The sequence below is a fragment of the Poecilia formosa genome, unplaced genomic scaffold, assembly GCF_000485575.1.
Source record: "Poecilia formosa unplaced genomic scaffold, Poecilia_formosa-5.1.2 Scaffold43, whole genome shotgun sequence".
In the NCBI taxonomy this organism is placed as follows: Eukaryota; Metazoa; Chordata; class Actinopteri; order Cyprinodontiformes; family Poeciliidae; genus Poecilia; species Poecilia formosa.
In genome coordinates this window covers 434,914-459,631 of record NW_006799982.1, presented here as the reverse complement: position 1 = coordinate 459,631, position 24,718 = coordinate 434,914, and the positions used below count along the sequence as shown (strand labels likewise).

Here is a 24,718-nt window from a genome sequence, read left to right as displayed (position 1 = left end):
GTGGTGAAGAATATTCAGGCTCCTCAAACATTAAGGCTCCTTGAAATATGGCTGCATTCAAAATGCTTATCAACGGTTTACACGCTTTCATGGATGCTACCGTATGCGACACTCAGCAAACCCTTCATCACTGTGTAATGAGTATTAATTAAAACTGAAGCGGTGAGTTATGTGCTGAATTGTCATTAAATCTTTAGACTGGATGAGGCCAATGTAAATGCCGAGAGGCCCGCTCCGCAGTTTAATGAAGAATCTTCAAAAGGTCACTCGTGCAGACAGTGGCTTTTATAAAACACTTTTCATCCAATGCTTTTACTAAGATGGCAAAGACTGTTTTATCAAACTATTTTTGGTAAAAAATAGTTTATCAAAAATAGTATTTTCAGATGTATTTTGGAAATACTCTGCTGTTCTCTGGTGAACTAGGCGCTATTTGATCATCTCTTTTCTGATATAAAAAAAAAACAGTGTAACTTTTGTGTTATGAATCAAAGTCCTTCAATGTTTAATTTGCAAAGCTACTTTTCAAAGGTGTGTGTATTAACACACCTACCATAGAGTTGATAGTTTTCTGTTGATGCGCAGTACTTCTCTGAGTGCAATGTCTGTGGTTGTATGTGCATATGTGAGTGTATGCGTATGTATATTTATCTATGCACTTTTCCGTATATTACTTCTAAGAGAAAATAATACTGTATGAGCTTTTTTCATCATTTTAAATACAACTACTCATCATGATTGTTTATGTAAATGGTTTTGTTGTTGTTGTTGTTTATTTATTTTTTTTTAAAAAATAAAAAAGCTTATTTGTCTGGAGCAACCACTCTGATTCCGGATTTCATTCATTGATTAAAAGCCCGTGTTGGAAAAGAACAAGTTTAATCCCATTGGCCCCATTGTACGGGAGTCTTAAAAAGAAACTGGAACTATCTGTAACAGCTTACTGGATTAGAAGAAACCCTTCCTGAACTCATGTAACCTGGGTGACTGGGGCTCCAATTATGTTACAAGAAAACTTGTGGTTTTAGTTGAACTGAACCTTATCTGCGATGTAGATGAAAGCTTATTCCTAGCTGGTGACTCAGTAACTTGTAACAAGTGCTCAGATGTCAAACCACATCAGTCATTCCCTATAAATAGTAAAGCTTAAACGTCTGCGACAAGTGTAACTAATTCAGAAATGAGTAGCTTGATGGTATTTGTCCACATTTAGCATTTGAAATCTCAGTGGGGGCACAAACTGCCAAAATCACACTGTCAATATTTAAAAGTTTTCATGTTATTTGACAACATTTAAAAACAAAACATTTTCATCCTCAATTCGACCTTCACCTGTTTTTTTTTTTTTTTTATGTTTTCATGGCACCCAGGGCCGAGAATCAACTCAGTGATTCTCGACTCTCACTGACCGCAATGTTGCACCTGGAGTTGAGAGTCTTTGAAAGTGGAAAGTTTGTGAATGTCAACGTTCAGAAAAAGTCCATTTGCTTTGGAACAATAGCAGGATGATCTAATAGTATTACATTACTCACTCCTAAGCTGAGATAGATAACCAGCTTAGCCCACTGTAGGCTATTGGGTTAACTATTTCCGATCCCATTGACGTTGCAGGAAGCCTGGCTTAAAATAATAAGAGGAGCAGCCTCAGAAGGTTATAAAAGGATGCACAAAAACGGTTTGAGGTAGATGCCGGATTATACGTGTGCTATTCAGACCTGAAACAGGCAGGTGAGTACACAGAGATTCAGACTCTTCCTGGTGAGGCTGCAGCACGCCCTGAGCTCCTCGCCTCAACTTCAGCTTTCTTCCACCCAACCGCAATCTGTCAACATGGACCCCGCAGCTCAGACGCTGAACGCCAGCGCAGCCTTCAACAGAGAGGCCTTGCCCAGGAGAGCCATGCGAGCGGCACCCAGAGGAGCCTCGTCTCACTTTGTGGGGACTTCGATTGTGATCCTGTCTTCTTTTGCTGTCTCCACCTTAGCTATGAACTGTGGGAAGAGGATCCAGGAGTCGAGACAAAAACCTCATGGAAGCTAAAACACCTGGACTGATGAATGTATGCCTTCAATAGCTACCACGAGTTAAGAGTTCTTTGCAAAGCAATATTATCTGGCTCTTGTGGTCAGCTTTCTCGTGTCCTTGTACCATAAAGTGTGGTTGTATGTTTAGCATGAGGCATCTTAACGAATAGTCTGAGGAACCAGAAGGATGTGAGACCCCCTGGTGGACGACTTTGAGACTCCTCTGGCTTCCACCAATGTGTGTTTTGTTGAACTGGTGCTGATTTCAGAAAGGTGGAAAAAAAAAATGCAGTAATATCAAGAAGCCTCTTCAAAATGTTACCTCAAATTTGTTGTCATGCTGATGAAAACAACATGTAAAACTAGAAAGAAAAAAAAAAGATGGCTCTGCTCAGAGTGTGCAGAAAGGTGAAAGGTGCAAATGTTAGAATGTGTGGCCTACAGAAAGAAAGATGGCATGTAATACATCTTTAGTCTGTTTGAATCTGAATAATCTTATACACCTTCAGGCGGACTTTATAGATTTTATTAACAGAAAATCCTCTTGAGTGGACTTTTAATATGTGACTTTAATCGTTTTGTAGAATCACACTCTCATCAAAGCTGTTCTCAAACTACAGAACAGCAAATTTTAACCTCACAAAGCAGGGCACAGAGCTCCCCCTAATGGTGGCTGGTTATATTTCTGTTACTCCTTAATAAAACTACATGGTAGCAGGAAAATATTTCACTGACTTTTTTTTTGTTCAAATTTTCAATTGCAATAATATTATTAAATCAGAAGTGTCCAAAATGCTACCCATGGGTCATTTGGGCTCCTAACTGATTCAAGAGTAATTACAAATATGGTTGCCCATAATATGCAGGTGTCTTTTTTTTTCCCTTTAGTGCTAAATTTTTGACATATTAAAATCTTAAAAGGGAACATGTTAGGAAAAACACTTGGTATTTATCTTTTACTTGTTTGCTTTTTAATTGATCCATTGATTAAATGGGTGGATGAACCTGGATATTTGGTTCATCCACCCATTTAAGACAGTTAAAGATACTCAATATCGAATTATGTACGTTATGCATAACATTTGATCTCTACGACCATGATAGACTCCCGGGCACACACTAAACATACTGAATGAGTGAATATGTGTGGATGGGTAAATGCGAGCACAGATGAGATTGATGTAACACACTTTGAGTAACCTGATTGGTTAAAAAAAAAAAAGAGCTATATAATTATCATTTGTTGGTGTAAACAGTGTTTTGCTTGAAACTTAACCACTACAGGGCTCCAAATCTAAGTTTTTACATAAAATATATTGTGGCCAGGTGCTCAGTGAATCGTTTTGAACAAGAATCTGGAGAAAGCATGTTTAACACATTATTTTATTTACTAAAAATAATATCAAAGATTGCAGTTTAGATCACGAATAAATCAACTAATGATGACTTTTCACACTCTGTGAACATCTTAGTGGTTTGTGCTGCAGGAGAATATTCTCCAAATGAGCCTCTAATGTCCAGGATGAGTCACATGTTCTGATGCCTCTTCAGAGTGACTTTAAACTCTTCAGCCTCCTCTCCGAGAAGAAACGGTGTGTCTGCTGAGCTCTGTCGCCTTCTGCTGATGCACTGAAGTAAGACAACATGGAACGGTTGTTCTGCCGCTGCGCCGCCTTCTCCCCATCCTCTTCATCATCATCCCTAAGTACACAGATTAAAGAGGGTTTTGTTGTTTTTTTGTTTTTTTGATTAAAAAAAGAGAGCTTGTCTCCTGATGTCAAAGGATTTTCACAGACCTAAAGTGTGATCTGTAAATCAAAGGATTTGAGGTTTAAGATTTATTTTTGTCTTCAAACAATTTTTTTTTTTTATGCCTGGAAAAAGTCCTCGGGCTCCTCACCAGTGTACAGGCACCGCCTTGCTGTCCATGAGAGTCTGAGCCGTGCTCCAGCTGAATCTGACAAACTGAGGGTAACCAAACACAGGGTCCAGGTACTTCAGCAGCCACTCTTTAGTTTTGGGGTCTAGCAACAGAAAACAAGAAATTGTTTGACATCGTTTTCCCACTTTGGCCTTCGTTTAGAGACAAATCTCTAAATCTATGCAGCACACCGAGAATATGTGAAAATATGTGCGAAAGCACTTCGACACGTCGAATGCTGTTACCATTGGGATATCCTGAGCCATAATCTGCATCTATCTCCCCCAGGTCTTCTGCAAAGTTCCAGCCTTTCACAACGCGATCTCTGGCAACCTGAAAACCACAACCAGAACTTTCACTGTGAAAATAAAGCAAGAAAACATGACTATAAAAGCACAGCTCAGAATCTCAGAGAGATCAATAAGTGTTGTCAATCATTTCTGAAAGTGAAACCCATGAATTCATTAGTCAGGGAATTTTACTCAAATTTACACCACCAGGTCTTTGCAACATGCCTGGAATGGGTGACAGTAACCTGCCGTGTGTGATTAGTAGTGCAGTTTTTCCTGTATCTTACCAAACAACAAAAACATTGATGCTGGTGAACATGGAGTATCTTCATGCACAGACATAAAAACAGAAGAATGCCAGCAGCGACAGCAAACAGTAAAGCAGCTGCCGGACGAGAAGGAAAAGAGGAAAGTAGCGAAAGCGAAACCTTCAAAAGGAGGTCAATGTGAGGCAACAATAAAAACATCCCTGTGATGAAGCAGCAAAGGAAAATGCATGTCTTAAAATTGATTGGGAAAGGTTTTATCATTTAGACAACACTTGTATTATACAAATATAAAATAACATTTCTACCCGGGAGAGATTTAAATTTCAAAGGAAGCATGATGATTTCGGCATAATCTTCAGAAATGTTCTGGATGTAAATCAGGTCAAACAAACTCTAGAAATAGGACGAGACATGATCAACAAAAAATGAACAGCAATGCCTGTTGGCTGACTGACCTTTGCACAGATGCTGGCCGCGCTGACAACAGGAAAGAGGGAGTCGGCTTTAGGCCTCACAGTCACCTGGATGCCAGGGAACCGCTGGGACAGCTTCTCCTCATACTTCTCTGCTGGTCCGACTGTGTCCACGTACACCTGAGAAGCATCGGAGATACAGGACAGCACAGAGAGGAGGTGATATGGAGCGAAAAGGGAAAAACAGAAAAGGGGAAATGGCATATAATGAAGCATCAAGCTGCAGGTGCTCTGCAGATATTCAGAACTAGGTTAAAGAAATGAAACTGTTTGGTGTAAGGTTTACAAACCTCCTTAAGCTGTACTCCACTGTCCAAGGCGTACTGGATCAGACCAATGGCTGTATCATGTGACAGGGCATTCAGGTTGTATTTTGTCCTTGAACCAAAATTAAAAACAATGTTATTGTGTGTGTGTGTGTGTGTGTATACGGTAATTACAATCACAGGCTGGCACATAGAGGAGCTCAATGTGCCCTACCTCTGCAACATGCTGGTGGAGATCATGTTGGGTGAAAGAATCTGCAAAGCCCAGCCTACGTAGCTTTGTGCTTCATCNTTCCTATCATTTGCTGATCACACACTTCTTCCATGAAATCCTAGTTTGTTTTTTAATGTAATAAATTATGGGAAAATTCCATAGGTATGAATAATTTTGCACAATCAAAAGTGATACAGATGACATAGAAGTAACACAAATAGCAATGAAGATGTGGTTCTTTGAAAAATGTAATTGCTTCTCAAATGCTATAATGGCTCTGCTCATAGTAAGGAAACGGTACGATTCGGAAAATCGCCCACTGCTCTTGTGCCACTAAGACCAGATGCTCACCGTCTCTAAAACCAATGTTCTGACAGAAAGAAGAAACTTTGCTGCAGTTACCACTGACGTTACTGCACTACAAAAGCATTGGATACCACTAAAGATGACCTGAACTCTGGTCCAGGAAGAATATTTGTGGTGAAGAATATTCAGGCTCCTCAAACATTAAGGCTCCTTGAAATATGGCTGCATTCAAAATGCTTATCAACGGTTTACAAGCTTTCATGGATGCTACCGTATGCGACACTCAGCAAACCCTTCATCACTGTGTAATGAGTATTAATTAAAACTGAAGCGGTGAGTTACGTGCTGAATTGTCATTAAATCTTTAGACTGGATGAGGCCAATGTAAATGCCGAGAGGCCCGCTCCGCAGTTTAATGAAGAATCTTCAAAAGGTCACTCGTGCAGACAGTGGCTTTTATAAAACACTTTTCATCCAATGCTTTTACTAAGATGGCAAAGACTGTTTTATCAAACTATTTTTGGTAAAAAATAGTTTATCAAAAATAGTATTTTCAGATGTATTTTGGAAATACTCTGCTGTTCTCTGGTGAACTAGGTGCTATTTGATCATCTCTTTTCTGATATAAAAAAAAAACAGTGTAACTTTTGTGTTATGAATCAAAGTCCTTCAATGTTTAATTTGCAAAGCTACTTTTCAAAGGTGTGTGTATTAACACACCTACCATAGAGTTGATAGTTTTCTGTTGATGCGCAGTACTTCTCTGAGTGCAATGTCTGTGGTTGTATGTGCATGTGAGTGTATGTGTATGTATATTTATCTATGCACTTTTCCGTATATTACTTCTAAGAGAAAATAATACTGTATGAGCTTTTTTCATCATTTTAAATACAACTACTCATCATGATTGTTTATGTAAATGGTTTTGTTGTTGTTGTTGTTTATTTATTTTTTTTTAAAAAATAAAAAAGCTTATTTGTCTGGAGCAACCACTCTGATTCCGGATTTCATTCATTGATTAAAAGCCCGTGTTGGAAAAGAACAAGTTTAATCCCATTAGCCCCATTGTACGGGAGTCTTAAAAAGAAACTGGAACTATCTGTAACAGCTTACTGGATTAGAAGAAACCCTTCCTGAACTCATGTAACCTGGGTGACTGGGGCTCCAATTATGTTACAAGAAAACTTGTGGTTTTAGTTGAACTGAACCTTATCTGCGATGTAGATGAAAGCTTATTCCTAGCTGGTGACTCAGTAACTTGTAACAAGTGCTCAGATGTCAAACCACATCAGTCATTCCCTATAAATAGTAAAGCTTAAACGTCTGCGACAAGTGTAACTAATTCAGAAATGAGTAGCTTGATGGTATTTGTCCACATTTAGCATTTGAAATCTCAGTGGGGGCACAAACTGCCAAAATCACACTGTCAATATTTAAAAGTTTTCATGTTATTTGACAACATTTAAAAACAAAACATTTTCATCCTCAATTCGACCTTCACCTGTTTTTTTTTTTTTTTTATGTTTTCATGGCACCCAGGGCCGAGAATCAACTCAGTGATTCTCGACTCTCACTGACCGCAATGTTGCACCTGGAGTTGAGAGTCTTTGAAAGTGGAAAGTTTGTGAATGTCAACGTTCAGAAAAAGTCCATTTGCTTTGGAACAATAGCAGGATGATCTAATAGTATTACATTACTCACTCCTAAGCTGAGATAGATAACCAGCTTAGCCCACTGTAGGCTATTGGGTTAACTATTTCCGATCCCATTGACGTTGCAGGAAGCCTGGCTTAAAATAATAAGAGGAGCAGCCTCAGAAGGTTATAAAAGGATGCACAAAAACGGTTTGAGGTAGATGCCGGATTATACGTGTGCTATTCAGACCTGAAACAGGCAGGTGAGTACACAGAGATTCAGACTCTTCCTGGTGAGGCTGCAGCACGCCCTGAGCTCCTCGCCTCAACTTCAGCTTTCTTCCACCCAACCGCAATCTGTCAACATGGACCCCGCAGCTCAGACGCTGAACGCCAGCGCAGCCTTCAACAGAGAGGCCTTGCCCAGGAGAGCCATGCGAGCGGCACCCAGAGGAGCCTCGTCTCACTTTGTGGGGACTTCGATTGTGATCCTGTCTTCTTTTGCTGTCTCCACCTTAGCTATGAACTGTGGGAAGAGGATCCAGGAGTCGAGACAAAAACCTCATGGAAGCTAAAACACCTGGACTGATGAATGTATGCCTTCAATAGCTACCACGAGTTAAGAGTTCTTTGCAAAGCAATATTATCTGGCTCTTGTGGTCAGCTTTCTCGTGTCCTTGTACCATAAAGTGTGGTTGTATGTTTAGCATGAGGCATCTTAACGAATAGTCTGAGGAACCAGAAGGATGTGAGACCCCCTGGTGGACGACTTTGAGACTCCTCTGGCTTCCACCAATGTGTGTTTTGTTGAACTGGTGCTGATTTCAGAAAGGTGGAAAAAAAAAATGCAGTAATATCAAGAAGCCTCTTCAAAATGTTACCTCAAATTTGTTGTCATGCTGATGAAAACAACATGTAAAACTAGAAAGAAAAAAAAAAGATGGCTCTGCTCAGAGTGTGCAGAAAGGTGAAAGGTGCAAATGTTAGAATGTGTGGCCTACAGAAAGAAAGATGGCATGTAATACATCTTTAGTCTGTTTGAATCTGAATAATCTTATACACCTTCAGGCGGACTTTATAGATTTTATTAACAGAAAATCCTCTTGAGTGGACTTTTAATATGTGACTTTAATCGTTTTGTAGAATCACACTCTCATCAAAGCTGTTCTCAAACTACAGAACAGCAAATTTTAACCTCACAAAGCAGGGCACAGAGCTCCCCCTAATGGTGGCTGGTTATATTTCTGTTACTCCTTAATAAAACTACATGGTAGCAGGAAAATATTTCACTGACTTTTTTTTTGTTCAAATTTTCAATTGCAATAATATTATTAAATCAGAAGTGTCCAAAATGCTACCCATGGGTCATTTGGGCTCCTAACTGATTCAAGAGTAATTACAAATATGGTTGCCCATAATATGCAGGTGTCTTTTTTTTTCCCTTTAGTGCTAAATTTTTGACATATTAAAATCTTAAAAGGGAACATGTTAGGAAAAACACTTGGTATTTATCTTTTACTTGTTTGCTTTTTAATTGATCCATTGATTAAATGGGTGGATGAACCTGGATATTTGGTTCATCCACCCATTTAAGACAGTTAAAGATACTCAATATCGAATTATGTACGTTATGCATAACATTTGATCTCTACGACCATGATAGACTCCCGGGCACACACTAAACATACTGAATGAGTGAATATGTGTGGATGGGTAAATGCGAGCACAGATGAGATTGATGTAACACACTTTGAGTAACCTGATTGGTTAAAAAAAAAAAAGAGCTATATAATTATCATTTGTTGGTGTAAACAGTGTTTTGCTTGAAACTTAACCACTACAGGGCTCCAAATCTAAGTTTTTACATAAAATATATTGTGGCCAGGTGCTCAGTGAATCGTTTTGAACAAGAATCTGGAGAAAGCATGTTTAACACATTATTTTATTTACTAAAAATAATATCAAAGATTGCAGTTTAGATCACGAATAAATCAACTAATGATGACTTTTCACACTCTGTGAACATCTTAGTGGTTTGTGCTGCAGGAGAATATTCTCCAAATGAGCCTCTAATGTCCAGGATGAGTCACATGTTCTGATGCCTCTTCAGAGTGACTTTAAACTCTTCAGCCTCCTCTCCGAGAAGAAACGGTGTGTCTGCTGAGCTCTGTCGCCTTCTGCTGATGCACTGAAGTAAGACAACATGGAACGGTTGTTCTGCCGCTGCGCCGCCTTCTCCCCATCCTCTTCATCATCATCCCTAAGTACACAGATTAAAGAGGGTTTTGTTGTTTTTTTGTTTTTTTGATTAAAAAAAGAGAGCTTGTCTCCTGATGTCAAAGGATTTTCACAGACCTAAAGTGTGATCTGTAAATCAAAGGATTTGAGGTTTAAGATTTATTTTTGTCTTCAAACAATTTTTTTTTTTTATGCCTGGAAAAAGTCCTCGGGCTCCTCACCAGTGTACAGGCACCGCCTTGCTGTCCATGAGAGTCTGAGCCGTGCTCCAGCTGAATCTGACAAACTGAGGGTAACCAAACACAGGGTCCAGGTACTTCAGCAGCCACTCTTTAGTTTTGGGGTCTAGCAACAGAAGAAATTGTTTGACATCGTTTTCCCACTTTGGCCTTCGTTTAGAGACAAATCTCTAAATCTATGCAGCACACCGAGAATATGTGAAAATATGTGCGAAAGCACTTCGACACGTCGAATGCTGTTACCATTGGGATATCCTGAGCCATAATCTGCATCCATCTCCCCCAGGTCTTCTGCAAAGTTCCAGCCTTTCACAACGCGATCTCTGGCAACCTGAAAACCACAACCAGAACTTTCACTGTGAAAATAAAGCAAGAAAACATGACTATAAAAGCACAGCTCAGAATCTCAGAGAGATCAATAAGTGTTGTCAATCATTTCTGAAAGTGAAACCCATGAATTCATTAGTCAGGGAATTGTACTCAAATTTACACCACCAGGTCTTTGCAACATGCCTGGAATGGGTGACAGTGACCTGCCGTGTGTGATTAGTAGTGCAGTTTTTCCTGTATCTTACCAAACAACAAAAACATTGATGCTGGTGAACATGGAGTATCTTCATGCACGGACATAAAAACAGAAGAATGCCAGCAGCGACAGCAAACAGTAAAGCAGCTGCCGGACGAGAAGGAAAAGAGGAAAGTAGCGAAAGCGAAACCTTCAAAAGGAGGTCAATGTGAGGCAACAATAAAAACATCCCTGTGATGAAGCAGCAAAGGAAAATGCATGTCTTAAAATTGATTGGGAAAGGTTTTATCATTTAGACAACACTTGTATTATACAAATATAAAATAACATTTCTACCCGGGAGAGATTTAAATTTCAAAGGAAGCATGATGATTTCAGCATTATCTTCAGAAATGTTCTGGATGTAAATCAGGTCAAACAAACTCTAGAAATAGGACGAGACATGATCAACAAAAAATGAACAGCAATGCCTGTTGGCTGACTGACCTTTGCACAGATGCTGGCCGCGCTGACAACAGGAAAGAGGGAGTCGGCTTTAGGCCTCACAGTCACCTGGATGCCAGGGAACCGCTGGGACAGCTTCTCCTCATACTTCTCTGCTGGTCCGACTGTGTCCACGTACACCTGAGAAGCATCGGAGATACAGGACAGCACAGAGAGGAGGTGATATGGAGCGAAAAGGGAAAAATAGAAAAGGGGAAATGGCATATAATGAAGCATCAAGCTGCAGGTGCTCTGCAGATATTCAGAACTAGGTTAAAGAAATGAAACTGTTTGGTGTAAGGTTTACAAACCTCCTTAAGCTGTACTCCACTGTCCAAGGCGTACTGGATCAGACCAATGGCTGTATCATGTGACAGGGCATTCAGGTTGTATTTTGTCCTTGAACCAAAATTAAAAACAATGTTATTGTGTGTGTGTGTGTGTGTGTATACGGTAATTACAATCACAGGCTGGCACATAGAGGAGCTCAATGTGCCCTACCTCTGCAACATGCTGGTGGAGATCATGTTGGGTGAAAGAATCTGCAAAGCCCAGCCTACGTAGCTTTGTGCTTCATCCAGTTTTTGGAACAGATTCTCTCTTTCAGCCTCATTTAGCGTCTTTGAATCTAACCAAAGACAGAGAAACATGTTATTAAAAGATGAAATGCTTCGGATTGAGGTTTTTTAAAGAACAGTGTGTGTGTGTGTGTGTGTGTCTGAGAAAATATGGCAGATAAACTCAGTTTAAACAAGGACGATTCTTCCAAGGGGGAAAAAAGGAGGATTACCTGCTACTTTCAGATCCTTCAGCTCCTCCTTTTTTGAAACAGGACAAAAACAAATCCCATAAACCATCGGTCCTGAATCAGAAAAAGAACATTGTAAGTATTCAAAGAAATTATATACTTGTATATAATTAGGATCAGAGTGAAGTAGTTCATTCTGTAGTTTCTGAATTTAAAAAGTGTGTCTAGACCTTTATACCATACTATCCAGATGTTATTTTATGTCAATTTCTCCAAAATATGTCCAGACTGGCTTTATTCATATTTCGTAAGCCATGAACAATACCTTGTCATAAGAGACAGAAAACCATATTTTCCTTATGTCTTGGTGCAGGTTTCTAGATGTTTGCTGACAATACACTTTCACATGTAGTTGGTAAGGATGCTATTTCACAAGAAAATGGTTTAACTAAGTTATGCATTTATTGTTTCCCCCGGAAACTTAACACCCTGGTGCATAATTAAGTAATTTAGAGGAAAACTACAAGGTACAGAGGATGTCACGAATCAGTGTTACTCGGTTTCATATTTCTATTTTTAACCTATTAATAATATCCTACATGCCTGTTAACCCAAAAGTCCAACTAGGGACAGTTACTTTAAACTGTCTCTAGCTTTGAATGCTTTTATGTTAGGCATGTGCTAATACTTAACCCTTGTCCCAATACAAATAAGCAGATAAATGATGAAATGATAACGCACCGAGTACAGGACCTCTGCCTGCCTCATCCACTCCCAGGCAGCAGTCCTCCGTCCTGCACACATCGGGAATCCGAGAGGCCAGCCTGAAGCTGCCAGAGTTGTCCGCTTCAAACTGCTTCAGGTCCATTGCTGCTGACTGAAAGGACCCAATCGTTAAATGAAAACGTTTACAATGGCTTTCAAATCTGATGAAACCTGATGAACGCCATACTGCAGTTTCAAATATTACCACGAAGGGATTACTCTAAGGTTAGCTCAGTGCTACATGCTGCAGAGACAAAAACGAGGTTTTCCAACAGGACTGTGGATACAATATTTGTGGATAAAATAAGTCAAAAAGAAAATAGGCAACATGACCTGTTCAGACGGTGGCTGTGTTGCTCTCCTCTTCACTTCCACCGCAGCTTTGCCGCTCCTATTTTGAATTTTCGAGTAAATTACTGCCACCACCTGGACTGGAGGTGGACTCGCACTCATCCTAGGTTCAAAACATCGTTCTTCAAACATGAAGCGAGCCGTGAGTATAGTAACTGGTTACACTTACTCGGTAACTTCAGAAAAATTTTTACATTTTTTCAGGTTAAAGTAATTTGCGTTTTTACTTGGAAGGTTTGGGAGCTTCTGTTTGTTTGTTTGTTTGTTTGTTTGTTTGTTTGTTTGTTTGTTTGTTCAAATTGACCACCTTTATTTTGATTTTGATTTTTCTAAAGCTGTCTCTTCTCTTTTTATATGGGAAATGACACAATTTAGAGATTATTTTTACTCAATTTTGAATTTTCTCTTTTCGCTTAAAATGACAAGGAGAGCATAAGTTGAAGGGACCGGGGTGGCGTTGGGACTGGAAGAACTGCAGAAAGCCACAGCTCAGGTGGGAACCTGTCAACACAACAAAATACAATACAATACAAAGAAAAAGAAAAATAGTAAAAGCTTTAAAAAACAAAAACAGGAAAAGAAAATGAAGACAAATCAGTGCAGGGCAATCCTGGAAGAAAACCCGTTAGAGTCTGCAAATGATGAGACTGTTCTGAAGGTTCATCTTTCTTGGAACGTGACAAGCCTGAACATACACCCAGAGGTACAGTAGAATAATTTAGCTTTTAGCATTTTATGCTAGAATGGTCTAATCAAAGTCCAAACAGAAATACAATCGAAAATCTGTGTCTCTAAAACAGATGCACTCCATCCAATGTAACTGAGCTCTTTTTCAAATATTATAAGATGGGAATGCTAGTTTAAATATGCTAAACTATACGTTCTGCAAAAAGCTGTAGCTATAACTGCAACAACAGCAGTTTCTACAAATAGTTGGGAACTGAAATCAAATCAATTTAACTCTTTTCACATTTTCTTTGAAAACCATCTTTCATATATATATATATATATTTTGCACTACGCTGTGTTGCACCACAAATTGTGGAAAAGCTTAAGTGCTATTATTATTTTAGAACTGCAATTCTATACTCTATGTCCAAAACTTTTTAAGTATAGAACCGTGCTTACTAAGACTGTGTTCTGAAACATAGTCCCAGCAGTGAACTTGACATTTGAATTTTGGATGCCCTTCTAATGAGTTTAAACTGCAGCTGAACATGGAAGCAGGGAGGGAGCCTCAGGTGGAGAGGACGGGCCAGCGTGAGAGGAAAAGCCATGCACAAAAGTCCAAGTGTGCACCGGTTCCTGAGCTGAAATTGGCTTTGCCTCTGGCTCCTTGCACACTCCCTCCTTCTCTCTCTCTCTCTCTCTGCGTCCCTCTTGGCGACTGAAAGGCTCCCTTTGTGCCCCTCAGTGACACGCAGTCCCCAGCCGATTAAACGTGGGGAATTAGTAGTCAATTTTAGCCTCACACCACACACACAAACACAGTAAACAGCTTAGGTTGGTGGGGCTCTGATTGTGTTGTTGTTACAGTTAACGCGTCAGCACCATGTTATTTATTTACTTTTTCACCCTTCACATACTTATTGCACAGAATAAGTCTCACACACAGCTCTTTTTTTTTCTTTTTTTTTTTATAAATAAATCGATTTAATAGATGACAATAATATTTCAACATTGCTTTTTTGTAAGGAAGCAAAAATACTCGAGTGAGTGTATACCAAACACTTTACAAAACTAACCAGAATTATACAAAATGAAAGAAGCAAAGATGTGACACACAACGCATTATTACTCACATAATAAAAAGACAACTACATGCCAAAAGGGTCAGTATAAAACATTTGAGTCAAGTAATAAAGGCAAACTTGTGGTAATGACCGTTATTCAGGTTGATAAAGCGGGAGAGGGCTGCAAAGGTGTAAACTGAAGGTGAAGGCACAATTTTGGCCGACATGTAGAGCCTTGTCCATGTGATTCTAATCCTAAAGTAATACCCAGAGCTGGCCTGTTACCCCAAAAGATTTGGTTAAGACCTCTAGATCTTAACGCAGGTGGTGGATAAATCATCAAAGTGTTGGTCATTTAAAACTCAACAAAATGTTTTACGTTTGTTTTTTTGTTTTGTTTTGTTTTTTTCTTCAGGAATTCAGGTGATCGCCACAAAGCAAACAGAACTGAGGTAAATCTCCAAGGAGTCACACATTAAAATACTACATCTTTAAGAGCTCTCTTTCCCTGTCTTTTTCCTATTTTTTCCCCATTATACACACTTATTTAGTTCAGCAAAATAGATTCAAAGGAAGAAATATAGACTGAGCTATCTACAGAATAAAAACAACAACAACAAAAGTTTCAGCTGTCCATTTTTGGCCATGAAAAAACAATCTTACATCTGAAATGAAACAGAACGTGCTTCTTCTTTTTTTTTTTTCTCCATAGCAGTGGTGCCGATCAGTGAAGATAGTTACACCGGTGATGAAAATAAATGTACTACTTGCATGAACACAAAAACACCAAATAATCGTTTAGTTTGGTTAATAAAATTAGATTATGTCAGTCTAAAAGCCTTCCACCTCCTAGTGTGATCAGAGTCAATCTTTAATCCAACACTGGTCCAATCCCAGCTCTCGCTCTACTTCTTGTAATGTATATACAAGTGCTGTACATGACAAAGTAAAAAATAAAATAGGATGGCACACGCTTGTTAACATTGATGTGTTTTTGATTGGCTGTGGGCCCATGATTCGCATTTCATTCTGCATGAGTCTCTGTTTCGTGTTAGCTCATGTGGACACTTTTTATCATGGTGACTAAAAGAAACAAAACAAAACAGAAAAAAACATGGTAAAAACCACTAATATGGCACAGATACACACATACAATTCATACACCCACATGTTTGCACACAGATACAAGAGATTCACTCACACACTTCCCATATTTCCCACTGCTCAGCTGCTCTGCCTCAAGGTCTTGTGAGTGTGGTGTAAACAGGCTGCTCCCAGTGTGTGGGGCTGTGAGAGGGCGCCACGCTGGAGGGGTCTCCTATGGTAGTGTACAGAGGCCTCTGTGTAGGGCCCATGTAGGAGAATGCTGAATACAGCCCTGGGGCCTGGCTGGAGTGGGCGTAGTATGCCCCGGGGGCTTGGTGGTCTCCGTACTCAAACTGGGCCCTGGAGGCCAGCGAAGGGAAAGCGGAGCCATAGTGGGGGAGGCTGAGCGGGGTGTAGGTGACGTGGGTACCTGAGGAGGGGGAGGATGAAGCCTCTGCATAGTGGCTAGCGGACGCAGACTCGCTTTTGATGGGGGCCTTCGATGGATCCGAGGACGAAGGAGAGGCCTGAGGCTGCTGCTGCTGTTTCGAGAGCCAAGCCGAGTGCCCGCTGGCTGCAGCCAGGGCGTAAGCGTAGGACGAGGCGGAGGAGCCGGCCGAGGGGGCCCCAGCGCCACTCTGTGGGTGACCATTTGGAGGGAGGTACTGGTCGAACTCGTTGACATCAAACGGCTCGATGTTGGACATCACCTCATGACTGATCTCGCCAATATCCATGGTGCCGAAGTCAATGTGGGGTTTGGTGCTCGACGATGAAGGACCACCAGACGCCCCCTCAGCTCCAACTCCGAGGGTGCTCCTGGAACCCCCAGATCCTCCGCCCGCTCCTGTTCCGCCCTCCCTTTTGGCATCTGACAGTTTCCCAGACTGAAGCTCTGTCTTTGGGGTGGTGGGGGGTGTGGGTGGGCTGTGACCCTGACCTAGATACAGAGAAGAGAGACCAGCATTGTCAGGTGAACTTTGGCTTTGTTGTTGTTTTCATGTATTTTTGCAATATATGTTTTTTTTAAGCAATAGCTTGTGTAGGTGCGTGAAATTGGAAAGAATTGAGGGTTCATTTGGTTGAGGCGACTTCCATCTAAGCAAAGTGAAAATGTATCTGAAAGTGAAGTGTAAAGAGAAGTCTACATAAAGACATCAATTAAGGTCTAAATACATATGAAAGATAATTGAGGTGAATCATATTTCTAAACAAACCTTGTGTCAGGGTTAAAGGTTTATGGTTAGGGTTTAAGTTGAGACTAAATTAGAACATGATGTATGTGCTATAAAGTTTAATTATATATTTTTACTTGGCTCTACATTGTTATCAAAGACATATCCATCAATGTCCATAATTTGGGAGGACTAGATGTAAAATATATTTTTTTTTTACATTTTGATACATATCTTGGCTTTGTGCGCCAGGATACAGGATCTACACACCTGTGGGATGATGGTGATGGTGGTGGTGGTGGTGGTGGTGCAGGTCACCCAGGGGAGACCCAGCCCCACCATTGTGATCCAGGTGTAGGGTCTTGTAATGGGACTGGGAGTGGCTGGCCTCCCCTTCCCCCTGGCTGTCGGACTCACTGGCTGGGGTCAGTTTGCCATTTTTGCGTCTCCGGGGCTGGTACTTGTAGTCTGGGTAGTCCTTTTTGTGCTGTTTTCTCAGCCTCTCTGCCTCCTCGATGAATGGCCTCTTGTCGCTCTCGTTTAGCAGTCTGGGGGCGAGAAAAACGAGGACAGATTAAATCCTATACGTTTCTTGAGACCGCTTAAGTACAACTTCTACAAATGTAAAATGAAACAACTCAAAATGTGAATGCCTCTTTATTATTTGTGACTCAAAAGAAATACAGCTCGCGTGCAGCGTCTCAAATGTAAGCACACCATCATCCCTTTGCATTACATCCCGAAAGACATGGATGACATGCAGATGACATGCAGGGCTTGCCTGCTCCTCCGCTCATACGAACCTCCACAGCTTGCCCAGGGTCTTGCTGAGCTCTGCGTTGTGTAGGTGGGGGTACTGGTCTGCCAGCTTCCTCCTCGCGGCTTGCGCCCACACCATAAACGCGTTCATGGGCCTCTTCACGTGGGGCTTCGCCTTGTTCCCGTTGTTCACGCGCACCGGCATTGGCACGAGCGTCCAGTCGTATCCGTCCAAAACCTGACTGACCGCCTCCCTGATCCCGATCGGGAAGCGATCGTCCTCCTCCTCCGACTTGGCCCTCGCTCTGCCTCCGTCCTCGCTGCCCGCATCCGCCACGCAGAGCGCGGTGAGCTGCTGCGGCGGGCCGCTCAGGGGGGAGTCCGGGCCGTGTGGCGCTCCGGGCTGACTCGGTGACAGCGAGTGGCCGTCGTCTGACCCCACGGGACTCAGCTCTGACTCTGACAGGCTGTGCTCCTCTCCCGACATAGTTTCTATATTTCTTCTTATATTATTATTATTTATTTGCTTATTACGCTGACAAAGCACTTTTAATGCAGTAGTATGTTTTAAATAAATAAAAAAAAACAATCTCTTTTACTAGATATTGACCTGTTAAAAAGTTTATAGTGTCACCAATTAATGATTAGTTCTGACTCTTCTTGGGAAAAGTCATAATTTATGAGTCCAAATATCCTTTCTCGCTGTCCGGTCCTTTTTTATGTTTTACTTTTTTTTGAAATAGCAGCTAAAATGAAACAAAAAAGAGAGGAAAGTTTAACTCGATTAAAAATCTGACAATAAATGTTATAAAAGCTAAAATTTCTATGAACCAAAAACTTGCTGTTTACTTCAGGCAATTATAACAGGTGAAATGTAACATTTCCAAAGATAATCCAAAATGTCTAATACAATTTTATGCTAAATACAAATTAATGCCAAATCCGTTCCAGTGTAAATGACTATTGTACGTTACACATAAATATCGATATCATTTATGTCCGAAATGTTGCATTATAAAATTACATAACCTACCAATTTAGATGTCCAGTGGTGGTGTGTGTGGCTGACTGCGGAGCCGATGAATGGCTGCTCTGTGTGGCAACAGCGAAGCTTAAAGAGCGCCTTGTGAGAAGGACTGGGAGGAAAAAAAAGTGATTGAAACTGGAAAACATTCCCAAAGAGACAGCATTCCAGTACACGGCTAATCCCCGCCCCTCGGAGCACAGTGCTGCGCTCTGATTGGTTCTTCAGCCACGTAGATGTTGACTAAGTGGACCGAAACGCGTATCAGAGCTCAGTGCCCATCACTGTTGGATTTGCAGCAGAGGAGAGGTGAGATTTTTTACCTTGGAGTAGTTTAGATGAGTGTACAGTGCGTCCATTTAGAGGCAGGAGAAGGCCATCTTTGTTGGACGTGTTAACATGGTTCAAACAAATAAGCAATCGCGGGGAGAGTTATGGCTCAGTCATTTCCAGAAAAAAATAAAACATTAAAAAAAAAAAAAATCAATCGTGAAATGAAAACTGTAGTGGGCCAATTGTAGTACTTGGTACAATGAACATAGCTCCCAAATCTGCCACATCGATTATAGGAAATGCTGAAGAAGTCCACACGGTTGTAAAAATGTTCAGCCGACCTTCACTCTTTCCCTTAAATCCAGTGAAACACATTTTGATACCGCGAAATTAATTTCCAAATTTCCCCGCATGCATCTGGAAATCTCAAAGGATACACTTTCCATTTTCAGTTAGCAAATAGAAATCACAAAAGTTTGATGTGCATTTGTATTTAGTCCAGTTAGTGATATCTCTGAATAAAATGTCCCCCAAGTCTGACACACTGACTTGGAAAACCCAAGAAAGGCTACACAGTTTTCAATTTACTTTTACAAATAAACATTTTAAAAAGTGTGACCTGCATTTATATCTACACCCCTTTATTTGAAAACCCTAAAATACAAACAAGTCAAACACATTTTGATGAAATGAGTGGAAAACCCAAATTCGCTTCCTTTCTCCTTTTTTTGTTTGTTTGTTTGTTTGGTGCATATAGTATGGCGTTCATTTGTACAAAACCTTGTTTAATTCAATACTCATAAATAAAATCTAGATAAACAAATACAGAGCGGCGCCCAACACTTTATGCGTAACAAATGATAAAGTTCATTATAAGCCTCTCATACGCCATTATTAGTGTTTAAATTCTTAGTGTTTATTAGTGTTTATTTCTTCTATTGTTTCTAAAACTGTCATGTAGTTTGTATTTAATGTATTTTTTTAAATGATCCCCAAGGTAAACTCATTCTAGATTGCTCTTTAACGTTAAAATTCTGATTAAAAAAATAGTGTAAACCATCTTTTTTTTGTTTACAAGTGGGTCTTCGACCTCACTGAGCATCTTTTCATTGAATCAAAAACTTTCTTTTTTACATTTTTTCAAATCATAACCACAAACTTCATAATGTGAAGGGAAAGGAAACATGTATTCACAAATGTAAGTCCACAAAGTCACTCTGATGCCCCTAAATAAAATAGTTAATTGTGCACTTTGCTCTGCAAAACTCCACTCTAAATTTCAGGTGAACTTTAAGTCAGTAAACAGCTCATTACTGAAACTCGAAAACAACATCAAAAGTTACATTACATCTTCTATGCAGTCTCAATGAATTTTACAGCACCTTGCCAAATTATCACCTTTTTCACACTGTTTCACATTCCAACAGTAAACGATGTGTTTATTGGAGAGCAGTGAATTCAAATGAAAGTGGGGCATAATGGTGAACTGCAAAGAGAAGAGAGAACTTTATTATTTGTAATTTTTTTTATTTATTTATTTATTTGTGTGTGTGTGTGTTTCTGCAAACAGTAATCCAGAAAAGTGTCCAGTGGATTTCTGATTGGGTTCCTCTTTACTCTGATAAAACCCGTTTTGATACAGTGATTATAGCACCTAAATTTGACGCTATTTGTGAAGAATGTCCCGTACATTAAGTACATTAAGCCTGTCAAAAACTGATATTAGACATTCTGTTATGTTGTTGATTTTTAAACGTTCATCTGCATTTTTTTTTATAATACAAAGAAGAAAAAACGTTCCCTCCTCTGCTAGGGAGATTTCGATCAATCTCCCTTTTGGATGAAGATGTGGAAAACAAAGCAAAAACAAAAACAAATCTGACTTTGACATATGGATAGTATGTTCCGTAATGTTTTCATTTTAAGACTCATTGTAAGTTCAGCAATTGCACCGTTCTCTTCGCTGCTGCGTGTCCGCATATGATGGCCCATTTTGCACGCTGTTTAAACCGTTAAAGTGTGGCCTGATGGGAAGCACCGTCTGATGAGCGTATAAAAGACGCACACAGACACACACACTCTCACACACACACACACACACACACACACACGCATAGACACGCACACACACACAGAGTCACCAAACGACAGCAACAATGACTCCTGTGTGTCCGATTGCTTCTTATGTGTAGCCCGGCTCTCAGTTTTCTCCCTCTCTCTCCCTGCTCCTTCTCTTTGCTCTCTTTGTCTCCATCTCAGGTGAATTGTAGCCATGTGATCAAACGCCCAAGCCTCTATCCATTAACCCTCGTAAATGAAAAAAATGGGGGGAACAAAAAGCAGTTTTGTGCTGCAAACATGGAAAAAAAAATGATAACAGAGAGCGATGTGTGCGTCTTTCTCCCCTTATGTCCAAGACACAAGTGGCGCACACAGAGAAAATAGTCGGCGGCAGACGGGGACGCAAGGACCTCTCTGTTTCTCCCGCTGCGACACTATTCCCGCTCCTAATGTGCGCCCATCTGGATTTGGGCCTCGGAGGTGCTGATGGTGGTGCTCGGGATTGAGGAAGATGCTGGTGGAGGGGAGGTGTGGGAGTGTGTGTGTGTGTGTGTGTGGGGGGGGAAACACCTTGCTTGCTTGCTGCACCCCGCCGGCTAAATTTCAGCGGCACAGAGATTCTGCGTGAGGCCTCTCAGGCTTGTGGAGTGAGTTGTGCTTTTAGTTTAGCTTATTTTCGTTCAGGTTGTTTCTACGGGAAACGGTTAGTATATATTCGTTTTGTTGTTGTTTTTTTTTTTTTCTGTGTGTTTGCAGATTGTTGAGGGCTGCGGTTTGATGGGGTCTGTTTGGTTCATGCTCCTGGATGCGCCATTCGCCTCCAGGGACTCTGTCAGTTTGAACCCGTTTCATTTGAGAGAATGTCATGAACGAATAATCTCTTTAACAAAGCTCATAATTTAGAATTTCAAGATTCGATCTAAATGTATTTAAGTACTGCTTCAACAATTATCAATGCATTCATATATTTTTTTAAATGACTATTAAGTTGATTAATTGCGTAAGAACTTTAGATATTTTATTAACTTGCTTTCAAGAGATTTTCACTTCTGAATTTCCCTTGAGTAGTTTTTAAAATTATTATTATTAATCAAAGTGTTTTCGTTGTGCCGAAAATAGTGACAGAAAAGCTTTAAAAATGTCCGATTTTTTTTTTAAATGCGTAATAACGAGATGCGTTGGGCTTAGTGGATAAAGCTGAAACAAAATCTCAACTTTAATTTCAGATTTCATATTGATTTTTGCAATATAATATTTTGAATTATTTAAGAACAAACAATCCAAATCAAAGATTTTTATCAAGGACGATAGCATTATAAAGCTTTGCAGCTAAATCATGTTTGCAAATTGTCAATAAAATTATTGATTGATATGTGATAATCAATGCTGAGTAACCGGAGTGCCTTGAAACGCCTTTATGGCTTGACGCATGATTTGTAATCAGCTCATTTTCAGATGTTAAAAAAAAGAAAAAGAAAAAAAAAGAATATTTATAGTCAAAATTATCTTTCATATGAGAAGCGTATTTCTGGATTTTTAAATGTAATATGACAATGTCTGTTTTTTTTTTGTTGTTTTTTTTTTTTTAGCAATTACACATTTGGCAAAACTACCTTGACATAAACAGGTATTTTATGTCTTAAATTTTCCAATATTTCCAATATTTCAAAACTCAAATAATTCCGTGTAAAGTGACCATATTGCATTAATTTATACCTTTTTTTAAATTAAAGGCCTCCTGTACATTTAGCAGATAACTTATTTTAAACAAATTTATGATTTTTATACTTTTGTACTTGATGCGTATCACTCAGACATTTTTACCCCTCTGACAGGTGTTTTAACGAGGCGATCAATTTGTCTCGGAAGTAAGTACTAGGATGACGTCATACAAACATTGCGCGAGTTCACGTGTTCCTCTCAAAGCTATAGGCTAAAACACAAAAGGGACATGTTCATAAATATTGTGCAGCACAATAGATTTTTTTTTTTCTGCAACTTCCTCAGCATTCTATATGTCAGGAAGCCAAGTTGTAAGCAGGGTGGTTCGACAGTCGCTGACTTTTCACGTTAGAGATCCTATTTGGCCGGGGCGTTTCATTTGTGGACTTGGGAAATCTGACTTCTGAGGAGAACATAAGTATAGCATCTGCAAGTCAGCAAACCAGTCATTTACTAATTGTAATTCAACTAAGTCATGTTCAATAAGTTTGGATATTACTGAAACGTTAATTTACAAAGAAATGACTATAGATGATCTACAGTCCGGTGTTGTCTGTTAATTATGATGATTCCTGGCTTGTAACTGGAAACATGACATTTAAGATTAGAATATGACATCAGAACAAAAACAATTTTAATCCATAAATATTGGCTTTAAAAAGAAGTACTAAGAGGCTGTTATTTTCAAAACGTTTTGATAAGACATACAAGCCTAATCAGAATATATATTTTTGGAATTTGAACCTGACTTGAAAACTGTTAAATTTCCAAGTCATATAATTCCAAATTGGGAACTTGGAAAAATCAGCTTAGAGGCAAATAGAATTCCTTCTTTGCATTTTGCAAAACCAATAAGATTTGTAATTTGCATTGGTGTATTTCTCCCCATTTTAAGGCTTCAAACACAAGAGGAAGATGTTTATAATTAGACGGTGTACAGCTCTTTGCCTACTGCTGGGTTATTGTGGTACACACTGTCTGAGCTGTGTGTAAAAGGCTTAAACCTGCAAATTTCAGAGTTTTATGTGTGCAGCCATATTGATTATTGAACTTGGGCCTGCTTGGAGGAGAAATCTGACTTTGTGAAGTCTGAGTTGCAAGCTTCAGGGAATGGTCTTGTTGCATTTCAAAGTGGTAATTTCTAAAAATTCCAGCATAGAAATAGAATGCATCATTATACACAATGCTCTGCTGTGGTAAAGTCAAAAAGTTTCAAGTTATGACTATTTTACCTGCGACTGACATGTTGTCCAAATGTTGACTCTGCTTGTGCACAAGCAACAGTTTCCCGTCTCGAGTGAAACTATCATGAACCTCGGGGCAGCTGTTGCTTGTTAGAAAATAGAGCTCACATGGTTGCATCAGTAACTGTGCTAACCTGCCATGTGACTGCACTAATGGGCCTCTCCATGGCTCCGCAGACTGCTGTGTCACAAGAGTCTGCTTCCTGGCTCCTGGGGGAGAGTGGGGAGACGATGGGGAAGACAGAGTCTCATGATCAGGATGGGAGGTCACGGATCCTAGTGGGTCAAACAGTCAGCCTCAGGTGCACGCTCTGTCATGAGATAGAAATACTGGTTCACTTGGAGTTATTCTACGATTGGTCAATTCATTTCACCACAACATTTTGATAGAGGTGTTTTGTTTTTTTCTGATCAGGTGCTGGAGGTACAGAGGCAAATGGAAAAGTGAGAACATCCTTTAGCGTTGACCTCAATAGTTGCACAGATCTCTGGGGGAAATTCCTGAAATCTGATGAGAGACAAGAGGGAAAAACAGGCTGATACAAAGAAAGGGAGAGGAAGAGAGTTGGAGAGAGATGCAGATAAGCATGCACAGCGGTCAAATATTCACATGCTGGGTCACATTCTGCATTAAATTGATGCATAATTGCTGGAAAGTATTCACTCCCATGTCAATAGGCACTTTTGGCTTCAACTGAATGGCAGCATTTGTTCCAAGAGATGACGAACTCATTAGAAAGACTTTGAATTTGTAAGTCAGAACTGACATACTTGGCCCAGCTGCCTTAAAAAAAAAAAAAGAATTAATCAGTAAACGCCACAGCGTTTCTCGTGCTTCGGGTTGGCTGTGTATATTCTTGACTTCTGAAAAACACTGTAATTCATAAATGTCAT

The 24,718-nt window shown here is 39.9% G+C and overlaps 2 protein-coding genes across 5 annotated transcripts; both read right to left on the bottom strand.

Annotated features, from left to right (window-relative positions):
• Positions 1–3,389: 3,389 nt before the first annotated feature.
• Positions 3,390–12,977, bottom strand: rnaseh2a (ribonuclease H2, subunit A). 4 transcript variants are annotated; one of them, XM_007551579.2, is made up of 10 exons: positions 12,730–12,977; positions 12,373–12,508; positions 11,674–11,745; positions 11,426–11,511; positions 5,458–5,498; positions 5,268–5,355; positions 4,960–5,097; positions 4,191–4,278; positions 3,925–4,048; positions 3,390–3,725 (listed from the first exon to the last, which is right to left on the bottom strand). In XM_007551579.2, exons 1-10 carry the CDS (start codon positions 12,877–12,879, stop codon positions 3,572–3,574), a joined length of 1,077 nt encoding a protein of 358 aa, XP_007551641.2. In that variant the 5' UTR covers positions 12,880–12,977; the 3' UTR covers positions 3,390–3,571. The 4 variants fall into 4 exon arrangements, with proteins under 4 accessions (XP_007551641.2, XP_016526841.1, XP_007551640.2 ...); XM_016671355.1 differs by having other exon boundaries at positions 5,458–5,512; positions 11,440–11,511; XM_007551578.2 differs by lacking the exons at positions 3,390–3,725; positions 3,925–4,048; positions 4,191–4,278; ... (1 more) ...; positions 5,268–5,355; positions 5,458–5,498 and adding exons at positions 9,322–9,657; positions 9,857–9,980; positions 10,118–10,205; positions 10,887–11,024; positions 11,195–11,282 and having other exon boundaries at positions 11,385–11,511; positions 12,730–12,974.
• A 1,392-nt stretch (positions 12,978–14,369) lies between these two features.
• LOC103137711 (transcription factor Sox-10-like) lies at positions 14,370–18,671 on the bottom strand. The gene is made up of 4 exons (XM_007551577.2): positions 18,534–18,671; positions 17,545–18,246; positions 17,012–17,289; positions 14,370–16,506 (listed from the first exon to the last, which is right to left on the bottom strand). Exons 2-4 carry the CDS (start codon positions 17,985–17,987, stop codon positions 15,719–15,721), a joined length of 1,509 nt encoding a protein of 502 aa, XP_007551639.1. The 5' UTR covers positions 17,988–18,246; positions 18,534–18,671; the 3' UTR covers positions 14,370–15,718.
• Positions 18,672–24,718: the final 6,047 nt, after the last annotated feature.